Source organism: Opisthocomus hoazin, chromosome 3, assembly GCF_030867145.1.
Source record: "Opisthocomus hoazin isolate bOpiHoa1 chromosome 3, bOpiHoa1.hap1, whole genome shotgun sequence".
Classification (NCBI taxonomy): Eukaryota; Metazoa; Chordata; class Aves; order Opisthocomiformes; family Opisthocomidae; genus Opisthocomus; species Opisthocomus hoazin.
In genome coordinates this window covers 93866869-93890779 of record NC_134416.1, presented here as the reverse complement: position 1 = coordinate 93890779, position 23911 = coordinate 93866869, and the positions used below count along the sequence as shown (strand labels likewise).

Below are 23911 nucleotides of genomic sequence, written 5' to 3'. Positions count from 1 at the left end.
ACCTGTAAAATAACACTTGCATTTTAAATTAGAGAGAAGATACATGAAAAATATTAATTCTAGTAGCTAACTGTTGTGAAAACTGCCGCAGTCCATCATTACACTAATGTGTTTTGGGAGGGACATTAACTAGGCTGATTGCTCACCGCTAACACTTGGCACTTGATGCAAAATCTCACTTTGTTTTGTAAAATTAAATGCAATGTTTGGTTATTTTTCAAATTATGGCAAATCTGAAAAGCTTTTTTGTTTCAAATGCTTGGCCTTCCCTTCAGTTCATAAACAGCTTCATTTTTGGAAGAGATATCTTGCCACCCATTATGCAGCCTGGAGTTCCCTAGAGTGCTATTAAAACAAAGTGTTATAAAAACTAAAAAAAATGCATTATTATTTGGAGAAGGAAGGGGAAAGACTGAAAAATACAGACAACAAAAAAATGTAGGACTAAACTGAGCAGCCAATTCTCCACCCACTGCCCAGCTTGAGCAACCAGAGTAGACTCCAGGGTCCTGGAAGAACCACCCGTAGCTCCTCACAGCACCAGTTCCCCCAGCTTTAGGGGACTGCTGGACTCCGCTCAGCATCAGTTACCCTAATCCTGGTCAACTTCACCTCTAGTGGTTGCCCATCCTCACTCTCCACTGTTCCTTGCCTGCTGACAGAAACCTCTGAGGACCTCCTCACCAAGCAGGGACATGATTCAGTGACACCACATTGTTTTCCCATAGCAGCTGAAGGAAGAGGCACACTGAAAAGACGGATTGAAGGCAAAGGTTTCCAAGGGGAATATGCAGATATTTTTGCACTTTCACGCAGAATCCTGAAGGCTAGCACTTCATCCTCTGTGTTTAAAGAGTTGAAATTCCTAGCAATTCCCAATGCAGTACTGCCACATTTTAATTGCATTACTGCACCAAGAGAAGCCAGGGAAAATACAATTTCTCTTCCAACTAATGCTGTCACTCTCTGTTGGCCCTCTAAGTTCCCCTGTTACACTACCAAGAGAGAAAGTAGTCATCAACATCTGCATGCTGCCAAGGCTTTTAAGTCCCCCACACATGTTCAGCTCCACTGGCATTTCAATGCCCTCATAACTTCTGCTATGTGCTTATCTTTACTACAGGTCAGGTCATTTCACAGCCACTGTCAGCGCTCAGGTTCCCAACTCTTCAGTCATTTTACATATGCAGGGGGCTATATCTGCTGGGAATGCACTCTACAATCACTCTTCAACTCCCAGAATTGCTGGGGATGCATAAAGTGAGAGTTCAAGGCTTACCCAAAGTGACGGTCTCTGTGGCCTCTCTTTTTCTCATTACACACGTGATCAAGTCAATGGAGAGCACTCTGGTTTATGCTCCTGGAAATAACTTCTCCACCCCGACCTCTATTGCTCGTGTGACCAGTAAAGGAAAAAAGTTTTGAGGGGCCTGCAGTTCAGTGGGAAGAGAGGCTCCCGTTTCCTTCGTTTGGCTTGCCTAAAGAGCACTGCCTGCACTTCACTTTACTCCTTCAAGCAGAAACTGCCTCAGCCCATCAAGGTACTGAAAAAAAGCCTGCCCCAAAACTGAATCAGACATTGATTCAAGATCTCAGTGTGGTATCTGGGGTGCTGCCATCATTGAGGAGTATAAAGCATTTCTGGGCTGTGTATTACGCACCACTCAAGGAGAGATGTACACTAAGGATTAATTAAGGTACAAAAAAAAAGATAGAGAAAGGATGTTGAGAAAGAGAACGCATAATGATACTTCCAGTTTTGGCATCTTTCAGTGAAGAATTACAAGGGCTCTAATTTTTGAGAAGAGCTATTAAAGTGCATTCACTTTGTCACAGATCGTTCAGCAATAAAGCAGTCAAGTTATTTTCATCTGCTTTTTCTTTGAAAATCATAACTACAGAATTACAGGGGGAAGCTCCTCCTATTCCTAGAGAAAAGAAGCTTTTAGAAAGCAGTCCCAGGCGCATAAACGTTTTCACATCCCACTGGCATTCACAAAATATTCTTTGGGGGAAACAAATTACATTGGCCATCTTTGGCACTAGAGAAACAAACATAAATAGACTCATGGATGTTAAAAGTATACTGCAGGCACAAGAAACATGTGTGACAGATGTTTTGAGAAACAGTGTGGTTTGCTGGATGGAGCTCTAGATCAGCAGCCATCTAAGCTCTGTGTGGCCCTGCCAGGTCCCATTCAGGTTGCTCAGTTCGTACCTGCGATCTCCCCAAACCTTGCTTTTCTCCATTTACAAGAGGCACTCCAGGCATGCACAGGGACCCAGCCCTATGAGGCACCTGTGTGATGCCTACTCATGGTGGCCCCTTTCACTACCAGCACCCATCTCAACTGGGTTACAAAAGTGGAAGACTATTTGAAGTAAATAAGCAGAACACACCACAGATGGCGGAGAATCATAGCTGCGAGCAATTTATTGACCCACTGAACCCAGCCACAATCTACAGTAATTGACTGCTCATTTATTAAACATCTGATTAATCATTTATTAGCCCTCTATAAACTATTTAGAAATGCAACCTGAATACAGAGAGATGAAGGCTGCATGACAGATGCTTTTTATCTGTCCGACAGATAAAATATGAAACCTCTCCACGTTAAAGAGAGGCAGCCTGGTGGCACAGACTTATTTTCCTTCCAGCAAAACTTCTCCCCACTGTCATGGTCACTTCAATAGTTATGCCAGTGCAGCCACTCCTTTAACTCACCTCAATGTTCCAGATATTCAAATTGGACAACAGGTCCCAGCGGAACGTGCCCCTCTCATCAACTCCACTGAATCCATAACCAGCTGCATTGTTGACTGCATCTGCTGCAATGTCAAAGCACAACGGGTCAAATCTAACTGCTGGAGGAGCCATGTTTTCTTAGGTGGTATGACACTAAACACACATTCAAGAGAGCTTTACAGCAATTTGCATCCTCTCCTTCAAAGAGAAGCTTCCTCTTGGCAAAGGGGCATTGCCATAAGGCAAGACAAGAGTCATTTCCTCAAGAGGAAAGGCTAGATACTCCTTGGGCAAAAGATATAAAATAATAAAATAAAAATAAAATTGCAATAGCTAGAAATCACTTTTCCCATTATTTTGGCTTTATTATCAATCTGAGATAGATAGACAAGAGTTGCCATTAGATGAATTATCATTTTCCTCAACAAGGTACTTGGATGTGGCAGCATTTTCCAGAATTCAGAAAAACTGTAGGGTCTCAAAGACATGCTCACCATTTTCTACCGAGTTCCTACACGGCTGTTTTAACTAAGACTTTCATTCAGACTTCCGCAGACAAAGCCTTTCGCTAAGCCTGTTGCTCAGTGCCTCCCCAAGTACCTCACCATCTCTACAAATCAAATATTGAGTAATTTCATTTACAGACTTAACTACTTTAAGTGCAAATAAAAGCTTGGGCAACGGTAGGCATTTCACATGCTGCACTCCTGCTCTTTCCCAGGGCACCAGTCAGCTGCCTCCCCTCTCAGCTCAGCCTTGCCTGGGAGCCATCTCATCACTGGGTCTCAAGGTCCTGCTTTTAACGTGCCCCTGCCAGAAATCCCCTCTCAATGTACTAAGAAAACAGGAGGGACTCTACCTCTGCATCACCAGGCGCAGCCAACACCAAGGATTACTGGAAGAAAAACTAAAGCGAAAAATACAGGTAAGGCTTTTCCTTCTAGATCATTTACAAAATAGAAGCCTGGTTAAGTTACACTTTTAAAAGGCCAGCACTTCTTTCCCAAGAATGAAAACCAGTTTTGCTTTGTAAGCGTTATGAATACAGGCACAAGCTCACTGAGGAATCACAAAGCCCAAAACCAGGTAGAGAACCTAATTTAAAGCAATGAGAGTAACAATAAATAAATAAATGAGCAACCTTCTCTAATCTGACACTTTCCGTTTTATTTTCCACTTTACTAAACGAGCTGGATTTTACTGATGGAAAGAAATATCTATGAGTTTTTAATTCTCTCCCTGTTTAAAATAAACAACCAAAAAACAAACAAAAAAACAACCACCCTGCCTGAAATTCTATTTACCTTACAGTAAGTGCCAGTGCCTTGCTATGAGATCAGTGACAAGCTGCCAGGTCCATGGGACCTGTCCAATCTCAGAGACTGGAGCTGCACATGACTGTCACCCCAGAGCAGAGGACTCCTGGATTGCAAATCCTCCTTGCTCCAAGGGTGCCAGCAACCGCTTAGTGTTTCTTTGCCAAAAGCAAGAAACCAGAAATCCAGGGGCATAATAATACAGCAGACCCATCCTCATCTTGCTTCCCAAGCTGCTGCCTGCAGAGCAAGGTGTGAAGCACAGAAGAATCGCAACTGTCCACCCTCGAATTTCTCACAAAAACCCCAAGCTCCGCCAAGCCCAGCAGAGGTTTCCCTGCTGACTCGAACAGCTCTGGCGTACGGCTTTCACAGCTCCTTGGATGCAGGCGCTCAGTCCCGAATCGGTTTCATCGACCGCTCCGAGTTCGGTTTGCAGCCACGTCCCCACGACTATTGCTGCTGCAGCAAGCAGCTGAATTTTCCATCTTCCCATGGATCTGGAGGAGCTCAGCAGCAGCGCGGCTCTCACACAATAGCGTGACTGTCCTCTTCGGAGAACAGGGAAGCGCTTATCGGCCGTTTCAGCAGGCACTTTTGTACGGCCCTGGGCCATGCCACCAGGAGCTAAACTGCGACAGGATAAAGTGCCTGCTGTTCTGCCGCCTGGATCTGTAACGCCAATAATCCTCATTCTCCAGTGTGCAATGCATGCTTTTCCCGAAACCCCTCAATTGTAACATACTTCTACAGCCTCTACAGCTTAGTCAAGTCAGAGCTCAAAGTTCAGTTTATCTCTTCGATAATGGACTTTGAGTTGACAATAATGCTGGAAAAAACGGATGCAACAATTTAACATTGGATCCCATAAAAATAAGGTTCTGAGCAAGCAATTCTTAATCCCAAAGCCTTTCCCATCCCACACATGCCAGTCCTGGCTTTCTCCTCTCAAACTGCCCGTTTTATTCCCAGCAGTTTAATCGCAGCCTCACAACGAATGTCCCTGGCTCTTTCCATCCCATCTCAATGACATTCTTGTCAGTTTTGGGTGCACACATTGCTGGCTGGGCTTTCAAGATCTCTCTACACATAAAGTCTCGTAATGCCTTCCTTCTAAAAGGAAGAAGGTAAAGTACAAAAAGATTCTTTTGACCACCAGTCTAGCTGGCTCCTGATAACAGAAAATTGCTTCTCTCTACAAGGAGTCCTCTTCCTTCTCTTCTCCTTTTCCTTGCAGAGATTGTTGGGTCCTTCCCATTACCTCCTTCATTCCCCAATCCTTCCTCTTGACCGCTCAAAGCTGACGTGTGTACAGGACCCCACAGCGCCTTCGAGGCAAAGCCTGACTTCAGCCCCGCAACAAGCACTACAGCTTTCTAACACAGAAGCACTTGCTAAAGATGTTCCTAGAGAGGGTGTTCACACTGTAACGTACTTGTAAAGCCTGAGTCAGTGTGACAAATTTTAACCTCCCAACCCTATCAATATAAGTGGGAAATTATGAATAAAATATGTAAAAATTCTTTTGATACAACTACAAAGTTTTAAGTAAGGAGAAATTGTTACACTGACTTTACTGGCAAGAAGCTAAAAAGCAGATTTGGCTCCTGAGGGAGGGGATATCAGACAAGGTAGAAAAGGTTTTATGCACTTTTTCCGAAGCTTTTGACATCTCCCCACGTCAGTGGGGTCTACTGCCAACAGGAACGTGGGTACATCTCCAACGTGAACTACAAGTCTAGGGACTAATTTATTTTTTTTATTTTTTTATTTCCCCCAATGTTTCAGACCCCTCCCCCCTTTATTGAACTTATTTGTTACCCACAAAAATAAGTGATGTAGCCAGACTTACCTAATGTCCATGCAAAGTAATACTTTGGTTTTGCTGCCTGTGTTACAACATACAGGTAACCAAGTCTTGACAAGAAGGGTGTTTTATCAAGAAATTCGTTATCAATAATATACGCCATAGGAAAGTTCTTGGTAAGTGTCAAGAATAAAATGAGAGATACTAGTGTGATACACAGCTTGTACATCACTGCTCCCTAAAATCACAAACAACAATGAAACATTCATTAGAAACATTTGCTTAAGGGAAAAAAATAAAAGGCAGTGCTCATGACATACGAAAACAAAGCGTTTCAAGAAGCAATAAAGTTAGCAGTGACAAAGTTGATAATAATTGATTTAGAAGAGGTGACAAAGAAAAGGTCACAGTCAAAGTTTTGGTTTAATTTGGTTTACTGAACTACCTATACATAGGTACAAAGGACAATTAGAAGTCAAAACTGGTGACAAACTTCACAAGAGGCTCCTGCATCAGTTAGTGGAGGTCCTAAAATGAGAAACGAAACAAACAAGCAAAACCCTGCAAAGGAAAGCAGAAACCTGCCCTATATGTAATGTCATCTCCTGGAACTAAAGGGTGGATTCCTCCTGGAAGCCAAAAGCACTGGCATTCAGTACAACACTAGGTCTTACTCTCCAGCTACTGTCCAGAGGTCTTGCTAAAAATCACTTGTCCAAAAAGCGTATGTCTTCTACAGCATGAGCTCCTTCCCGTGATACAGGGCATCTGCTACACCACAGCTTTCTATTACAGGTCCCCAGCTTTCTATACACCGTTATTGACAATCATGTCAGTAGCTCGAAGCTCGATTTTAAATACGCATCAGGAGTAAACTCTCCTTGATAGTCATAATTAAAAGGGTAAATCTGGCACTTGGGCACCATGTAAAAATTGACTCATTCTCAAAAGACTAATAAAAATGCAATATACTATTGAAATAACAATGCATATTTTTGATCCAAAGTACTCTTTTTATATATTCTCCATATTCAGGAATAAACTAATGTGCAATTATCTTTAATGCAAATTTTAATATTCTCTGTTGACTTGCATCTAACATGATATAGGCCTTATTCTGACCTCAGTCAGATTAATGTATATCAGAAGTAACGCCACTAAAGTCAGTAGAAATACATCCATGCGCAACAGGAATCAGATATGCACAGGCACATCATCAACTTCAGAGAAGACATCTGCGCACACTCAAGCAGCTATACATTCATTGTCACCCAGTAAGAGGAATCTAGTTCCCATTCGATGTTATCCTGCCTTACAGGAAGGTAATTTTATACGACTTTTAAAAATCATATTTAAATAATATAAAATAAAATTAGTTTTACTAGTATGTGAAAAATTACCTCCACGTCATCTTAAAGTGTGAGACTCTCTTGCAAAGCACCTGGACAAGCCACAGTTTCTGAACAACCATGATTCATGTACGCCTAACATCTCCTGCACTAGGGGCGAGATTTGACTTTTTTATTTTCCCTGACATTTCCTCTTCTGTCGGGAGCTGAACTGCAACTCGTCATTGTCAGAAACTGCAGACTGTTCCCATCACTGCACAAAGGACACCCATTAACCAGTGACCCGTTCTGCAAGCCAAACACATTTGGGGAACTCAGGAGGAAGACACTAGCCGCTTCATCCCCGACCCCGTGATAAAACCAGCCACCACTTCACAGAAAAAAACACTGTAACATTGACTAGGAAGATAACACAAAAATGGATTTTCTTCTTAGTTTTCAATTATAAGAATCATGTACAAAGTTGTACTCTCCTGCCCTTTGGAATAAATCTTTGTCATTGTAAAACTTACAGTTGGAGAAGGCTCAGGAAGTCTGTCATAACCCTTCTGCTTCCAGTTCACTTCTAACAGTTTCATATGCACGTGCCTCCCTTCAATGAAGGCTATATAATCCTTGTAATTGCTGCAAGGCCCAGCTATGATGCTCATAAAATTGAGGAGATAGCTTAAATACTCCAGTAAAGAAGGTCTTGTCCTGTGAAAATCATCCACACACAACAAAGCAAAAAAAAAACAAACCATAAAACAAGGTAAAACACAGCAAAGGCTTTCACGAATGCTTCTTGTTGTACTGTCTGCCTCGGTCCTCACCTCTCTTCTCACCCTCCCCCCAGCTGAACGCTCACTCCGTCTGTTTTGGAGAAGATGCAGCACAGGCTCTCTCCTATCCCAGCGATGCCTGGCAGAGGGCAGTCAGACCAAGGGTAACGTGGCAGTGCTTAGGCTACAGGTGAAGGAACGCTACCGATCTGAGAAGCTGTAATCTTACTAGAAACGTTTTAGTTAAAAACGGTCACAAATTTAAATACCCACTCTCAAACAAATTGACTTGCATATCTGGAACAGGCCAAGAGCACCAAGAGGGAGAAGTGGGTAACTGGTTTTGGATATCTGCCCAGTACGCCAGGGACCAGTAACGGCTGGCAGACCGCAAGCTGAGTAACACTGGTCTCACCGAGCAGTGCAACGCAGCACCCTGCCTTGCTGTGCAAACCACAGGGCAGGGAGCACTGAAGACCAGGGCACCCCGGCCTGAGAGGAGCTCTCGCTCACCCTTCAGTTCAGCCTTTTGAAAAACGGGAAGTGTGATGCGAGACACAGAGGCAGAGAATGAAGAGGCACTCTGTCCTGCTGTGCAAATAAAGGAAGCAATCGCCTGTATTGCATCATCAACAGGAAAAGGAACTAAGGGGAAAAAACACATAAATCAAAAGACAGCCGAAGATGAAAGTCAAAGAGTTCACCGTGGTCGTTATTTCCATTTTGCAAGTGCACAACCCACAAGTTCCCTGGGGGCTTTTATACACTAGATGTAAAATGAAGAAGATCCTTTGTCCTTGCTACAGATCAGTAGGATGGAAAAGGAAGATGCGTAGGCCTCTCTCTGCTAGTGTAATTTGTAAATTGTTGGGCTTGCTTTATGTATGTGGCAGAAAACACCAACATCTAAATTCTGCACAGAGATACACAGTGCTGTCCATGAGTGTGCGAACAGTCACCATCCAGGTAAACGAGGAGTCCCCAGATGAGAACAGAAACTAGAGTGCAGTGTTTCAAAACTTTCCTGTCCAAGACACAGATGGACATGCATAAACCAAAACCCACTTAAAATGCTTTGAGGCTAAAACATAAATTTCTAGCAGAAAGACTAAGCAACAGTTAAACATTTGCTGTTGCCTACTTTTCTTCTGAAGCGGAATTAGCTTGAATAAACAGTTAGCTTAGCCAGGATTTTCTGCATTCACCCTGCTGGTTATTGTAGATGTTTGTGCCTGAATGATATGTTCTCTGGTGAAAGTGTCCCACAGAAAGATGCAGCAAACAATCTGGGGTAAGGCTCATCTTTCTGTTCTGCAAAATCAGGCCCACGGTTTGGGCTTCTGAGCTCTACAGTAATCTTAAGTCATTAGTTTCAACTTAGATTTTGAAACATGGGTGGGTGGAGAGACATGAGCAATGCATGAAGGAATGTACAGAGGATGAGTGAGAAACAAAAACAGACCAAGAACAGGAGGGAAGACAAAAGGCTGTATTACCAAAGGGGATTTAGAACTTTTCAGTTATGACTTGTCTGCCACTGACACTTAAGCTATTAGCATGTACTTTTCTATTATGAGCTCATCTACTGTACAAGGGGGGCAAAAAAAAAAAAAGCTTGTTTGGTGAGAATTTGGCTAGAATTAATCATATGGTCACAAGGTCCCAGTGCAGCTAAACATAATGCTGTGAGCTTTAAAAACAGACACAAAGCTATGGGTCAAAGCAAAAGTTATACGAGTCTCCCTACAGGATTTATACTTTTCAAAAGCAAAATTTCAAAATTACTCTCATCTTACTCTTAGAAGCTCACAGGCAAATCTTCTGATGGCTGAATCTTCTGCCTTGAATGTGAAGGAAAAATTCCTTGGCCTTAAACAAACACCTCATGGTGAAAAGTAGTTATGGTTCTATGACTAATTCTGTAACACTAATTCTTCTTCTAAAAAAAAAAAAAAAAAAGTAATTCACCTGCATCCTGCACTTGCACTCAGCAACAAAACAGCAAAAAAAAGGTGCTCAAACATATGGTCAACATGATGTCTCCCTCTGAAAAACCAGAAGACTATTCACACAATGTCAAGGACTAGGAGTATTAACATTACAGAGGGAGACAGGAACAATAAAATCTCAGTGTCAAAAAATTATGGCAAAGAAAAGCAGTACTCGAAGTGTTAGAGTGAAACCAAAATGGATTTTTACTATGCAGTGACATTGCTGACAGAGGAGTATTCTACTTGGAAAAATCATGTATCACAGATAGGATGAAGAAAACAGCCAAAAAGTCCATATAGTACAGTCTTAGCCTGAATATAAAAGAGTTGATTCAGCAAAGTCTAGTTTTGTTGCACGTGGAGTATATGTAAGAGTCAATGAGATGTTGCCAAGTACATCCCCGTGATTTACTGACCAGCACAGGGTGATAAAGGCAGAAGTCCTGGACTGAAGAAACAAGGAATATCGCAGAGAAGCCATGTCTGTCTAAGGAGGGCACTGACAAGGAGCATTACAAAAAAAAAAAACGCTTAAATAGAAAAAGCAGGTAGGACTTTTGGCTTATCGTGGACTGGGAAGAAGCAGGGAATATTTTCATAGCCAGGCCGCTAAGCTGGTCCTGAAATTGCAAAGGAAAAAAAAAACAAAACCAAACAAACCTAAACCCTGAATTTCTTTGGATGAAATTAAACACAAATCACGACGGGAATCAAATTCTTACTTTACAGCAAGCCGATTTTGCTCAGCAGTGAGTTCCTCAGCTTGTCGCCCTATTCCTAGAGGGAAAGAAAAGTCATGTAAGATCTTTCAGAAAGCCCAACAGTGAAAGCTATCCCCAAAGTCTCATGCTTCCATCCCACAGATAGCTTTCTAAAGCCATAAGCTTTAAGATTTCTTTGTCACGGGCAGTTGTAATACAGCTCAATTCCTAACTTCTAGGTCAAGTATATTCATGTTCTACCCTACCTCTTTACCCTGTTTCTTACCTCATTCCCCGTTTCTCGCCCTTTCTACACTTTCAGGAAGAGCAGCCATCGCATTCCCGCATGCACAATGCAACTCGCAATGCCACCAACTGGCAGTGACCCCCAGTAGCCTCCACTAACAGTCCTGGGCTGGAAAAACCCCTGTTCCCAGAAGCTGCTGGCTCATTTAAGCAGAAGCCTCCCGCTGGCTCCTTGGTGAGAAATGGAGCATTTCACAGCAGGAAGAGTGGGCAGTGGAAGAGAAACAGGCTCTGAGGGAACAGAAGCTCCACTGGTGCGAACGAGCAGCCTGGCTGCCTGCTGCTGGAGCAAGCCTCAACACACACATCAGTAATAACCTGGAATTGTACAAGGTCCAGGCTGGAAGGGCAACCTCCCGTTGAGTGCACAAGACCTTTGGGGCCAGAGGTAGAGCACAGACTCACTGTCCCAGGAAAGCTATGGGAAAATCTTGTATGATGGCCAGTGCGTAAACAGATGTTGCCCACAGCAAGCATCTCAAAACCTTCAGTCTGAAGCTTTACTGTGAGGAATCCCTCTGGCTTCAGCAGAACCACTCACCACAGGATGAGTCACAGCACTTGATGCTGAGCACGCATATATCCAGCTTCACAAGATCAGGGGCTTGGCATCAATTAACACTACTGTTCTAAACATACTGGCCATAATTACCAATACACACACACAAGACCCATTTCCTAAAAAGACTGCTGATAAGCTGCTCATTTCCATTCTCTCTCTGCTATTTCAGTTTGTAAATACTAGAAGGGTAGGAGTTCCAGGGAAACAATTAAGCACGTAATTACTTAAAGGGCTGGGTATTTTGTTTGTCTGTTTCCATTTACGGGCAGCTGTGTTAAATTTTTAGAAACAGAGATTGTCACTGACGCTTGAACTGCAAGCCGCCTCCGTTTGATCAACTGCCCCACACACGGATGTTCACAATGTTATGAGCCTTTTCCACCATCATTCATCTGTAGGATTTCTGGTTTGCTTAAAATGCTCCTGCCTCTGCTATTATCTTTTCCTTTCTGTCTGTTCGTTTACTGTCAATATTCTAGGCGTGCATCTAGGCTGCACACTGCTGTGGCATGCAGAGATACCTGAGCTGGCTAGCTTAAATAACAGAAGCAGAGAAGCCCCAGCAACATGGATGTCAACGGCGCGGTCAATTAGCCGAGCTTCAAGCTGCACCCGTTATAGCCAGCTAAAAGCTTCAGACCCACTTGTGTAAATTCAGCTTGTGAGCAATGCCAAACCCTGCAGTCTGTGGCGTGGCCATCCCCTGAAGCCTAGATCATAACTCTATAGCAGGCTACTTTCTCAGTCACCCACAGCTTATAATGCATTGGGCCTCGGAACATCAGAAATTCACACTGCAACACCAGCAGACACGAGCAGTAATGGTTCTGACGACAACCGACATTTCCAGCCTTTGCACTGTGCTAGACACGGGCATTTTACTGGGAAATAATGGTGCTCTTTGTCACGGCACAGCACAAGACCGAAGACAATGTTATTTCGCTTGCAACCGTGCTTCTGCTGCACTGGGAAAAAGCTGTTGAATTCCGTCTCTCACAACTCATGGAGTATATTATCACTGAATACATCAGTGACAGCATATTTTTCTTACATTAACATTAATGACTGAACTTATGTATCAAACACAACTCTTGGTTTTTGAGAATCAAGAACAACTTCAGAGAGCCTAACGAAGATGCACTGTAGCATCTAAACAGCAGATACTGATACTAGCTAAAATTCAAATTGGGCCCCAAGGAAGCAGAGCACCCAAAGGGGAAAACAGCTGTCCTCTTTACTGCAAAGACAGTTTGATCCTAGAGAACTGATCAAAACTTGAAGTTTCTCGTTCTCCTCCACTACGCATTTCTCTCCTTCATTTGGAGCAACTCGCTGAACTACATTAATCCACTCTGTAACCCAACCACAGAATGCACCGGAATAAAAAGGCTGTCTTCAGGACGTGGGACAGGATTCCTTTTCTTACCGTCATGTAACTGGCATGCAAGTGTTGTGATCTTCTGTGTAATTATCATCAGCGGACTACAACAAAGACAGAAACAAGAGTTACATGTCTCGTAATACAAATTATTCCCAGCTTTCTTAGCGGATGCCTTTATCCCCATTAAAAGGCGTAACTGTATTAGCAACAAGTGGAAAACATCCAATTAAAACTGAAGGAGGAACTCAGGCATGAGACAATTGCCTGGGTTCAAAACAACCCCACAGTAACTCGCACTGGATTTTTTAATTGCTAAGTGCACACAAAGCCTTATTTTATGTCTCCCCATCCTGCAGCAGCGCAAACTGTAATTCAGAAGAAATGACACCACTAGGAAATACCGGCTTCTGCAGTCCACTGGGCTTCCTTTCAGGCAAAGACCACATTCAAGCCCCATACGACGCAACGCTACAGTACAGCAACGCTGCTGTAACACAACTCTGGCTCTTCTTGCTGTTACTCTCCTATTGTTTGTCTCCTCCGTGCCCTAAAAAAATGTCTGCTCTGCAGATGTACATGCTTATTTCCCCACATGAATAGCCCTATCAGTTAGGACTGCATGCAAATACCAGAAGAGCTGCCAGCGCAGCAGTTTCCCACTTGCTTCTTGGCCATACAACCATTTGGTGTACGGCCTGTCCAAGATGTACCATCCAACCGGGAGTGTTTGGGCGTGTGGGATCTGGAGCCACCCAAAAACATGAGCTAGCAGTACCTGAGCCACGCTTACAGGCTACAACCACCCAACAGCTTTGGGACCAACCAAACAAGCATTGTCAAAATAGCCACTGCGTTCATCAGGGCTGCTTAATCCTCCTGTATCCAGCTTTACAGAGCTTCTTAGCACTGTAGGCAGATGTGCACTGTTGCAGCTAAGGAACAGAAAAAAAATGCAAAACTCTGCTTGGTGGCATCAGGAGCTGGTCCCCATGAGGGTAAAGGACAGAGCCAGGAGCATTCAGAGGTACGTCAGAAGAAAGATTGGGGAGTACTAACCAGTCCCCATTGGCAAAGGCTCCAGGGGTAACTGTGGTCCATACAGAGCTTCCAAGGGCTGTGGAGCCCTAAGCACAAAACCCGGTGCTGAACAGCAGTAATCTGGAAGGACCCATGGCAGGCAAAGCCAGGGAGAAGCACCTGCTAACACTGCCTCCCCCCGTCGCTCTGCCACTGGGGACACCAGCGCAGGGTGCCCAGATCTCTCACTACCTATGAGACCTTCACAACTGCAATAGCCAGGAGATTGTAATGGGTGATGAGGATACATCATTTCCAAAGCATTAATCGTGATGATTATATGCAAAACCAGTTCCACAGAAGAGATTTGTCTTCGCAGAGGATTAATACAATGGATTGCTTCTCAATCTGGTGATGAATTATCAACATAAACCATACAGAGGTTTCTCAATTTGGTGATAAATTATCAACATAAACCATATAGAGGCTTGAACACATGTGATGTCTTCAACATGGAAATTACAACCCAAGTTTGTGTACATGATTTCTACAGAGTTTGACTGGTTATCTGGAACTTTTTAAAGTGATGTAGATGATTACTCCAAATATTATGGCTATTCATTTTAAACACTAATATATTTTCTGGAATCCAATCAAAGAAAAAAAGCTGAAGGCTTTTTTTTTTTTTTAGTTTGAGCACTGTATCTTCCCCACCTATTTCTGACGGAAAAAAAAGGCAAAAGTTACATTCATTTATATCTGTCCAAAGTAACAGTTAAATACTCGTGTTCTGCAGAGATTTTCCAGAGATTCTGAATCATCCTTGACTAAAATCAACCTACTGGTTACAGTCAATCCAATGGCTAAGATAAAGTGTTTGCAATCTGATTATGCCACTAGGATAAATCAAACTGATTTTCAAGATAATTAATATACTGAGCATGGTAAACACAAGAATACTGGAAAGAGACATTCTTTCATCATAAGTGGTCTTTTTTTTTTTACTAATAAATATGACTGATCTTTTTCAAGAGTCCACATGTAATTCTGTGTGGGCAGAGTAGTTTACATTTTCTACCCAAAACCAGAGAACATGCAATGTCAGCCAATTTCTTAATCAGAAACTATTTTTATTGTTTCGGCAGTCTCTACTTGAAATGTCAGTAAGAAAGCTTGCACATAAAATCCAGAACAAGCTTAAATATACACAGATCTGGAATACAACCCTAACACAGGGGTTTGCACAGCAGCTCTCCTTGGGTCACCTAGACCACTGATTTCAGCTAAGGAATGGAAAAATTCAGCAATGACTTCTCACCTTCCAGACAACTCCAATATTGCGAAACCGTCATTCTAATTTTTATTCCAAATTATCTTTCAATAAAAGTTATTTATAAGCTATTTTCACTGTTATATTCAACATCCTATTTCTCGAAGTAGATTTTCCCGTTCAGACAAAATTTAGCTTTACTTTCACAAAGACACATAAATCCCAATCCTTTCACCATAGGAAAAAGCAGATTTTTTAATCCTTAAGACAGACAGGGGCTGTTGGTAAACCAGCAGTTCTACTGCAATAAGCACAGATTTTGATTTTGTCAGTGTTTAACCTTTCAGCTTTATGGGCGAACACTAACACTGGTTTCAAACTGGTTCAATTTGCCACGAATGTTTCTTACGGCAAGCACTTTATGACAATATTGAAGCGGGTAACTTTAAAACTCAGGCTCAGAGCCAAAACCATCTGCCTTTGAGCAGCTAAATTTAGACACTTGTCTTAGGAAATCAGGCCCCCCACTGTAAGCCAGAGAGAACCAAAATGCAAACAATCCTGGTGTGCTGATTAACCAAGGCAAGCAGAAGCGCACTAAAGTCATACGATGCATAAACGCAGAGAAGAGAGAGGTTCCCTTCATCTATATTAGGAGTTCATCGCCTCACTGATGGCAGACTGTAGCCCTGCAGAACCAGTCAGCCTCTCCTGCACTTAATCAGAAAAGGCAGACAGCCTGCCGCCCTCAAACCCCAACTCCAGAGGAGACAAGCGAGAACAACAGTGATGCTGCTGATGCCGTGGGTGGGAAGGAGACCCACACAGCGTATCTGAGATGCCTTCAGTCCTCTCTCCTGCCATCATTGTATTACAGATCTACGTATCCCTTACATAGACTACTCAGGAAGGTGGAAACCTGCTGGGCAGCGGCAACAGGATGGCACCCTCTAAATCTTTCACAAGATCTGTATCAGATATCATTAACCGTTTCGCACAAATGGTAAGTAAGGTTTCAGGTGAACAGGGAGCATCTCCCTCCTCCCTCACCCCCATCTACCATTTCCCCACTGACTTGGTCGCACTGGGGGGCCAAGCCTTCACAGAATCACAGAATGGCAGGGATTGGAAGGGACCTCTGGGGGTCATCCAGTCCAACCCCCCTACCAAAGCAGGGTCACCTACAGCAGGCTGCACAGGACTGCGTCCAGGCGGGTCTGGAATATCTCCAGAGAAGGAGACTCCACAGCCTCCCTGGGCAGCCTGTTCCAGTGCTCCGTCACCCTCAGAGGGAAGAAGTTCTTCCTCATGTTCAGACGGAACTTCCTCTGCTTCAGTTTGTGCCCATTGCCCCTTGTCCTGTCACTGGGCACCACTGAAAAAAGTCTGGAAAAAGAGTCTTCGCTGCAGGAAAGGGCAGAGCACAACAAAGCAATAGCAGTGCTGGAGCTCTGTCGTCCTCAGGCACCCCTTCGAGATGTGGGACCCCCACCTCCTGCACACCCACGCCTGTCCCACGCCTCCCTGGGGACTCACCAATCCCTCCTCATCACGCACACACACATAAAGCAAGTCTAAGATCGCTTTTGTTTTTTCAGAATCAAAAATAGTCCTTTTCCCTGTATTTTCAGAGCAATGCATGAGGATGCAAGTCCCGAATCAATATTAAAAAATAGGTAAGAAAAATACATTTTATTTGGGGAGGGGGGGGGAAATCATCATTTCCTAAATACACATGTGAGTTTTGATTATTAAAACTTGGCAATACCAGGGTACTGAAATGTTCCGCCTTTCAGGTAACCTCTAATTTTAAACAGCAACAAAACATTAAGCAAGTTAATGTGTAAAATATATACCACATATAGTGAACTCTTTCCAACATGATAATATTTTAAACCTTAGACTCTGCTGGAAAAAGTCAGAAATGCTGCAAACAAGAAGGGGAGTTAACAAAGCTGTAAAACTCCCCATAATTTTTCTTTCTCCGAAATTTTGAGAGATGCACAGGTTATTGGGAGTAGGCCTAATTATTAGGTTGAATTTAAAATTTACCTAAAATATTTGCATTTACAGATGAAGCATGAAGATCTACCCCTAGAAAAAGGGTATTTGAAATAAAACACATATATACGAAGCCTAAGTGACTTGAACTCCAACATATTTGAGCAACTTCCAAATGCTTTGCAGCTACGTGAGAAGTGCCGTATATGATTCTACATCCTCTACATCCACTACAGCTACAAACTAGCACAGAAACACAAAATCAGATTTACCTGTGGTGTGATGTTTTTTTCCCTTTATCTTTTATATATTGGCTAGGAGCTTAATCTCAGGTTGTAGCTGCATTGTACCTCCTACACACAAACCATAATAGACAACTTTTAATTTAGAAAAAAAAAAAATCATGGAATTGTCCCAGGGAGTCAGAATAGTCATTTCCTATTAAATAGGAAATCTCAACAAATTAAAAAAAAAAAAAATTGTCTTTGATTTATGTTAGATGGCTTGAAAAATCACACAAGACAAAGATGCAACAGTTTACAGATAACGCTCAGTAGAGGGTTTTACCCCTCTAACTAAACTTTCAAAATAAAAACATACCAGCTAATGTCATTTTTAAACATGGTTTGTTCCAGCGTAATAAATTTGCCCAGAAGCACAGGCCAGTGGAACTAAAGATGTCAGCATCGGCTGTAGCCTGCTGTGGGGATCCTCCCTGCACCACGGGCTGGCTTCTGCACTGAGCCAGCTTCGACGCTGACGAGAGAAAAGACGTTTCCCGAGCAGAGTCCGCCTGACCTCAGGCAATCCCACGGAGGAGTCTGGCACACGCTCGCTAGAAATAGTTTCCACTGACCTGATTTCACTAAGAGGAGAGGTGGAGTCGAAAGGCTCACTGCAGACACGACTCCAGAACAGCTAACCTTTGTCTCAGCTTTATCTCCTCCACCCTGAAGCCATGATGAGAAGTTCCCCGAGTCGCACTCTGCCACGACACTAAGCACGCTGCCGAGGGCCACAACGGCTTCCCTGGCAGCAGGCTCTTACTTCTGCTCTCGACAGCCAAATGAAGCAGTGCTGAAGCACACAGAGGAAAAATGCTTCACTAAACACACTCCCGCCTCCAAAGCAACTTTCCGTTTGCCTCGTGCTTTTTTGGTGAAAGGTCCCAACGAACTGTTTTTAAGCCTTCATGACAGAAGTATTACACTTCAGAATATTTACTCCTGGAGAATTGTCCTGGGATGCACTAGGTGTGTGGAGGTCTATAGGAGTGACTGCCTGCTTGAATTCTGGCTTGATTCCCACGTTGCGGCTCTGGCAGGGCTTCTGTGCAACCCGTGGTAAGCGACCGCAGCGCAGTTCCAAGCGGCCAAATGCCATGGGGAGCAGCCAAGCAGCGAGCGGGCATGGAACGGTGCCTGACCTCCCCTTACCTGCCCCGCACGCGCGCCGCTGGACTCTCTGGGGACATGCTGCGGACCACAGACACCCAGGGCTGCCGGACCATACGCTGCAACGGTGTATGGCACTTCATACATTGAACAGACACTACAAAATAAAAATAACCAACTGAACTCCCAGGACCAGTTAGTATTCCCGCAACATGTTTTCATGTGGTAACAGAGTACATCTATGTTTGTTTCCATCAGCAAACGCATCTGCTCTGTAAAAACCAGCTGTTGTACCTCTGTTCCTTTCTTTTGTGGTCAATACTAAGCCACTGAGACAGGGAAAAACCAGCAACAAAGCACTAATCACCAGACAAAAAATCACTGCCTGAAGTGACACTTGTTACTGAAGTATCTGCTTACACAGCTTTTCAAGAGGGCTCTTTCAATGCCCATCCCCTTCCAAGCGGTTTGCTGAGAAAGCTGCTGCTGTTCCGCATCTGGGATACAGCGAGCACATCAAGATGCTCATTGCTTCTGGAGAGTGATGTCCATCAAAGCCCTCCTGTAAGAGGTACAGATTTGACATCTGTAGGGAGGAAGACTGCTCAGTCTCCCTGATCATTCAGCTCTGTTCTCTCCAAGACCAACAGACGATGGAAAGCAATGCCAGTGTGCGTGGCGATTTTCACAAACCAAGTTTTTTTCTGTGAGGGATGGCACCAAGAAGCTCACATCTGCACAATCATTCCCTGAATGAGCTGCAATGTTAGGAAATTTTGCTCAGACACCGCAAGAATTCAGAGAGGAAATCAAAAAGTTCCAAGGCCTTAATCAAGCAGAGGATTAAAGCAGACACAACTTCATACAGACGAGGAGCTCCTCTGAATCCCTCCTGACAATTATATGCGTATGGCATTTGTTCATGTAGCTTGCTAAACTGAAACCATATCTATTACTGGTTTCCAAAAATCCCAGTCGATATCCCTTGATTTATTTTAAACTAATTTCTCCCTAAAGCCATAATACTATTATACTCAGTCTGAGTCTGTGATACAAAGAAAAAAAAAACCCCAAACTGTATGTTAGTATTACTATTTTCATGAAGTTGTATAGAAACCAGGCAACTTACCAGCATAATCCTCTTAGCATAAAGAAGAAGAAATAAGAGAGAGAAAAAGAGAGTTAGGATTTAGTTTTCCTAGGTACAATGTATAAATGCCATGGCAAACCAAACAAAATAAAATGTGCATGTTTCTCTCAAAGACTGATTTGAATTACGGGGGAACCAGTTATTTTCAATTAGTGTTCAAAAATGAATAGTTTTCTTTGAGAAAGTAGTCAAGAGAAAACTCCTTAAACTACATCACCACATTTCTGTAAATATTATAAACAAAAGAACTTTGATAAAATATATATACATTTTTTAAAAAGTAATTAAAATAAAAGTGTAGCAAACTGGAACTGATTTTCATTAAAACCTGGCAAATTTTAATTTTAATTTTTAAAAAAATGCAGTTTTCACCTATGTACTACAAAATACATGAAAAACTCGTAAATCAAGAAATTGCCACAAGCAGCTTGAGTACAGTTTCGATTGTGGGAGTCAGTGACCAAACCTACCCCTTGCATGAGTTAGAAGAATTAACTAGTCACCAGCAGAGAACAAGGTTCCTTGCTTCTTAACCTTGAAGTGATGAGTCACAGTTTGATCTTCCATTTTCCAGTTTACTTAAGACATGACTCAAAAGCTACCTTGTTCTCTCCATCTCTACCTGCAATTTACAAGCTGTGTTCTCCAAACAGGGGGACTCCAAACAACTAGCACAGCCATTACTACAGAACTTAAAAAAAACCCCCATTTGCAAGCACACATCAAAAGGGTCAGCATGCAAACTGTTAAGTGCACAAAGCAGGTCAAGAGAGCGAACGGGGTACACCAGCTTTCAGCACCGACACTGGGAAACATTTAACATTTGGGTCATCGCTTTGGGGAACCAACACTGGAAAGCTGACAGCACTACGAATGGTTACGTGCCTGTTTGACATGGATTAAAACTTCCTCCAGATATCACCAGAGACTTATGGGATACCAAGACCTCAAATATAAATCAGCAGACGAGAGGAGTTTTCTTCACTCTTAAAGATTCCCCTAAACCTAGTGGTTTGCCTTCTCAGTGTATCCCCAGCCACATTCACCCAAAAAGTGTGAGAGGCTGGAGAGAGATGGGCATCGTGACACGGATTCTGACTCAGTTGTTTCTGAAGTCCTGAGAGGGAACTTTGAGGCCATCCTTCCAGTCAGGAGCCTGTTTGAACGCCTCCCCTATTACCACATGCAATAGATGTGGAACCATCAAACACGAGAGAACAGGCAAGAGGAGGTTCAGCTGTTGCTCATACATGGTCAAACTGTGGTCTGGGAATGTATTTTGTCTCTCTGGGTCATCGCATCTGTTTAGGTATGTGCACAAAGTCTCAGTGGGCACATATTATTTACAGCTGAGGAAAGCAGATTTTAAGACAGATTTATGAGGCTGACCTGGGTTTGACCACTTGGGTTGCAAATTTTTATTAATAGTGCTACATATTTTAATTTATTCTTAGTTTTTAAAATATACCATGAAGACGTAGCTCATATTCATACTACATTTTCCAATTGGTTACTACTTCAGTTTTATATTTGATTGAAGTTTAGGAATTGGTTTATATCTTGAAGCATCAGGACAAAAGTCAAGTAACAGAGTAAATTCAGGTATTATTCTTTTAGTACCACTACTATCCTCAAGCTCATCATCAGGTAAGAGCAGCTCCGTTTTCATCAAGGGAGCAGAAATGCTGCCTAGTCTATAAAATAAACAACCCCCTCTTCTTCCACCCACAGTCTCAGCTGGATCTTCATTAAATGTCTTCAGAGAGAGACAGCTAATACGCCTCACAGTGCATTTTTAAACGCACTATTCAGAAAAGCATGCTCTCTCATATTTCTCTCTCTGTCTCATACACACAGAGCTATAGCATTCCAATCCCATTTACAGGCTTCTTGGTATGTCACGCTCTTTCAGGACATGCTTTTGTGTACGAAAAAAACACAGAACTAAATTTCTCTAAATGAGAAATGAGTTCCCATTTCTGCCCCCTCCTCTAATAAAAAACTCAGAGTCTCAAAAGCATTTTCTCCCCACATCTTAATTAAATGCTTCAACCCACCACCGCCTCACATAGACACACATGCACACAGACAGCAAAAAACTCCCATTGCCCAGAAGAAGACAGAGGTTCGGAAGAGGCATCTGTGACTTACTGTGCGAGCTTACAGAGATTTTTTGTAGTATGTTACTAATTACTCTGTATTCAAGATGTTCAATTAAACAAGTGAAATACAGATTAGCACACTGCTTTTAAACCACGCAGAAGTATATTTTACTCTCATAAACAAATTACAGAGTTAGCTGTCTATATTTTTGCAAAGAATCCTCTACCGCTTCAGTCAAACCAACTACAGCGCATGTGAAAAACACTTTTCCACAGAAGTGCACCGCACATAAAAAAACATGCTATTTAAACAGCAGCCACAACCTGCCCCTGTGAAGGAATCCATAAGACCAGCACGGAGAGCTCATGTCTTGTCCTCTCTGCCCGGGTTACCCACCCGCCCACCTCCCAGCTCCCCCAGCCACTCAGCCCCTGCCCAAGCCCTCCCCTCCCGCCTGCTGGAGTGCCTGGGGTGGGAAACACCTTCCCCGCTGGGGCATCAAGATAAACCAGAACGGGAGAAAGGATGATCTGCAGCCAACGGCTGTGCCTAGGAAGGTGGGAGGAGAGCAACCCACCCCACCTCTCAGGGCAGACCACCAGGGACCAGGGGCTCGCCGGGGCTATCAGCACTCCTGCAGCTTCAGCCAGTGACTGTGCAGACTTGGGCTGCTCTAGATGAAAGTCTCGCTAACCAAGGTCTACCTTCCTAACTAGATAGTGCCTAGCAAGAAAACAGCAGAAACAATAAGTCAATGCAAAAATCACACAGTGTTTATTCCTCCCTTAAAAAAAACCAAAGAGTCTTAGAAAAAGTTAAAGGAAACAAAACTGCAGGCACTCCACAGATAACATAAAAATTATTCTTAAAATGTACTGAATTCAACTAATATTAAATCAACACAGGACCCAGCTTGCAGACTCACTCACCCGGAAAAATCTGTAGTGAGAATACCATAATGAAAAATGTACATTCGGCTTATGTGGCACAACATGAGGTATCCCATAGCTACGACAAAGGAGTACCTAAAAACATAACACACAGAACACACAGTTATCAACACAAGTTAACAACAAGAACGGGAATCAGTCGAACTGGGTTTGGGCTTGTTTATGCTTGGAGTTTGATTTTTGCAAATTAGTTTGTCAACGAGCCTGGAGCTACTTTACAAGATCTGGCAGAAATTTTCAAAGAGGACTGATGGTTTTGTGCACCCAACTGAAACATCACGGAGGTGTCTCCTCATACTGAGCGTGGGAGAAAAGAAAAGAAGAAATAGGATCACTTGAAGATGAGCATTTCAGTTTCAGACTTCCCACATCTTATTTTGAAATTTCTGTCTGACTTGAGTATTTGAAACCAGATGATACCGTATGTGTGCTGCTGAAGCTATCCACTGCCTTTTTTATCTGTAAATGTTCTTTATTCACATGTACCACTCTTCCTCAGATCTACCAGAAACTAAAATATTTCAAGTTTAAGATATTTTCTCTCTTCTGATTTTGTATAAAGACAGACAATGACACATACCCTAATCTTTTCAGCTCCACATGCTGAAATATGCCATCTTCCAGAAGAATCATCGAGTCATTTAGGTTGGAAAGGACCTTTGAGATCATCAAGTCCAACTGAATAAGCATTCCTTAAGTGGAGTGTGACAGATTCACTCTCTGTTTTTCAAGATCGTTGCAAAATCATGTTCAGCAGGACAGTAGCATGACTCTTTCTAAAGAGTTAAAGGGTCTGAGGACTGGAAGTGTTGCAGTGTCTAGGTGGGGCAGATGCAGCCTTTCGTACAACTAACTTCTCCCTGTATTTACCTGAGCAAGAAAGCGGATGGATATTTGGAAACAGACTGACACACGAAGCAAATTAGACCGTGCAACAGAGAGCTGGGTCACCAGAATGAGAGGCTTGCATCACATGGACAGGCCAGGACCAGGTCTACTGGGGTCCCCTGCATCAGAAGTTAGTCACACGGGGGAGAAGATGCGAAGACCTACAGACTACAGAATGGGACTGCCCATCCCACACACCCAGCAGAGCTGAGCCA

General features: G+C 43.0%; 1 protein-coding gene across 1 annotated transcript in view; it reads right to left on the bottom strand.

Moving 5' to 3' along the window:
* The window catches only part of MBOAT1 (membrane bound glycerophospholipid O-acyltransferase 1), a 60353-nt gene that overhangs the window by 8178 nt on the left and 28264 nt on the right, over window positions 1–23911 (bottom strand). The window contains exons 4-9 of the mRNA XM_075417082.1: window positions 22788–22883; window positions 12969–13024; window positions 10696–10750; window positions 7734–7917; window positions 5918–6110; window positions 2729–2832 (exon numbers count right to left, since the gene is read on the bottom strand). Of these exons, the coding sequence (XP_075273197.1) occupies window positions 2729–2832; window positions 5918–6110; window positions 7734–7917; window positions 10696–10750; window positions 12969–13024; window positions 22788–22883 (688 nt within the window). The remainder of the gene's footprint in view (window positions 1–2728; window positions 2833–5917; window positions 6111–7733; window positions 7918–10695; window positions 10751–12968; window positions 13025–22787; window positions 22884–23911) is intronic.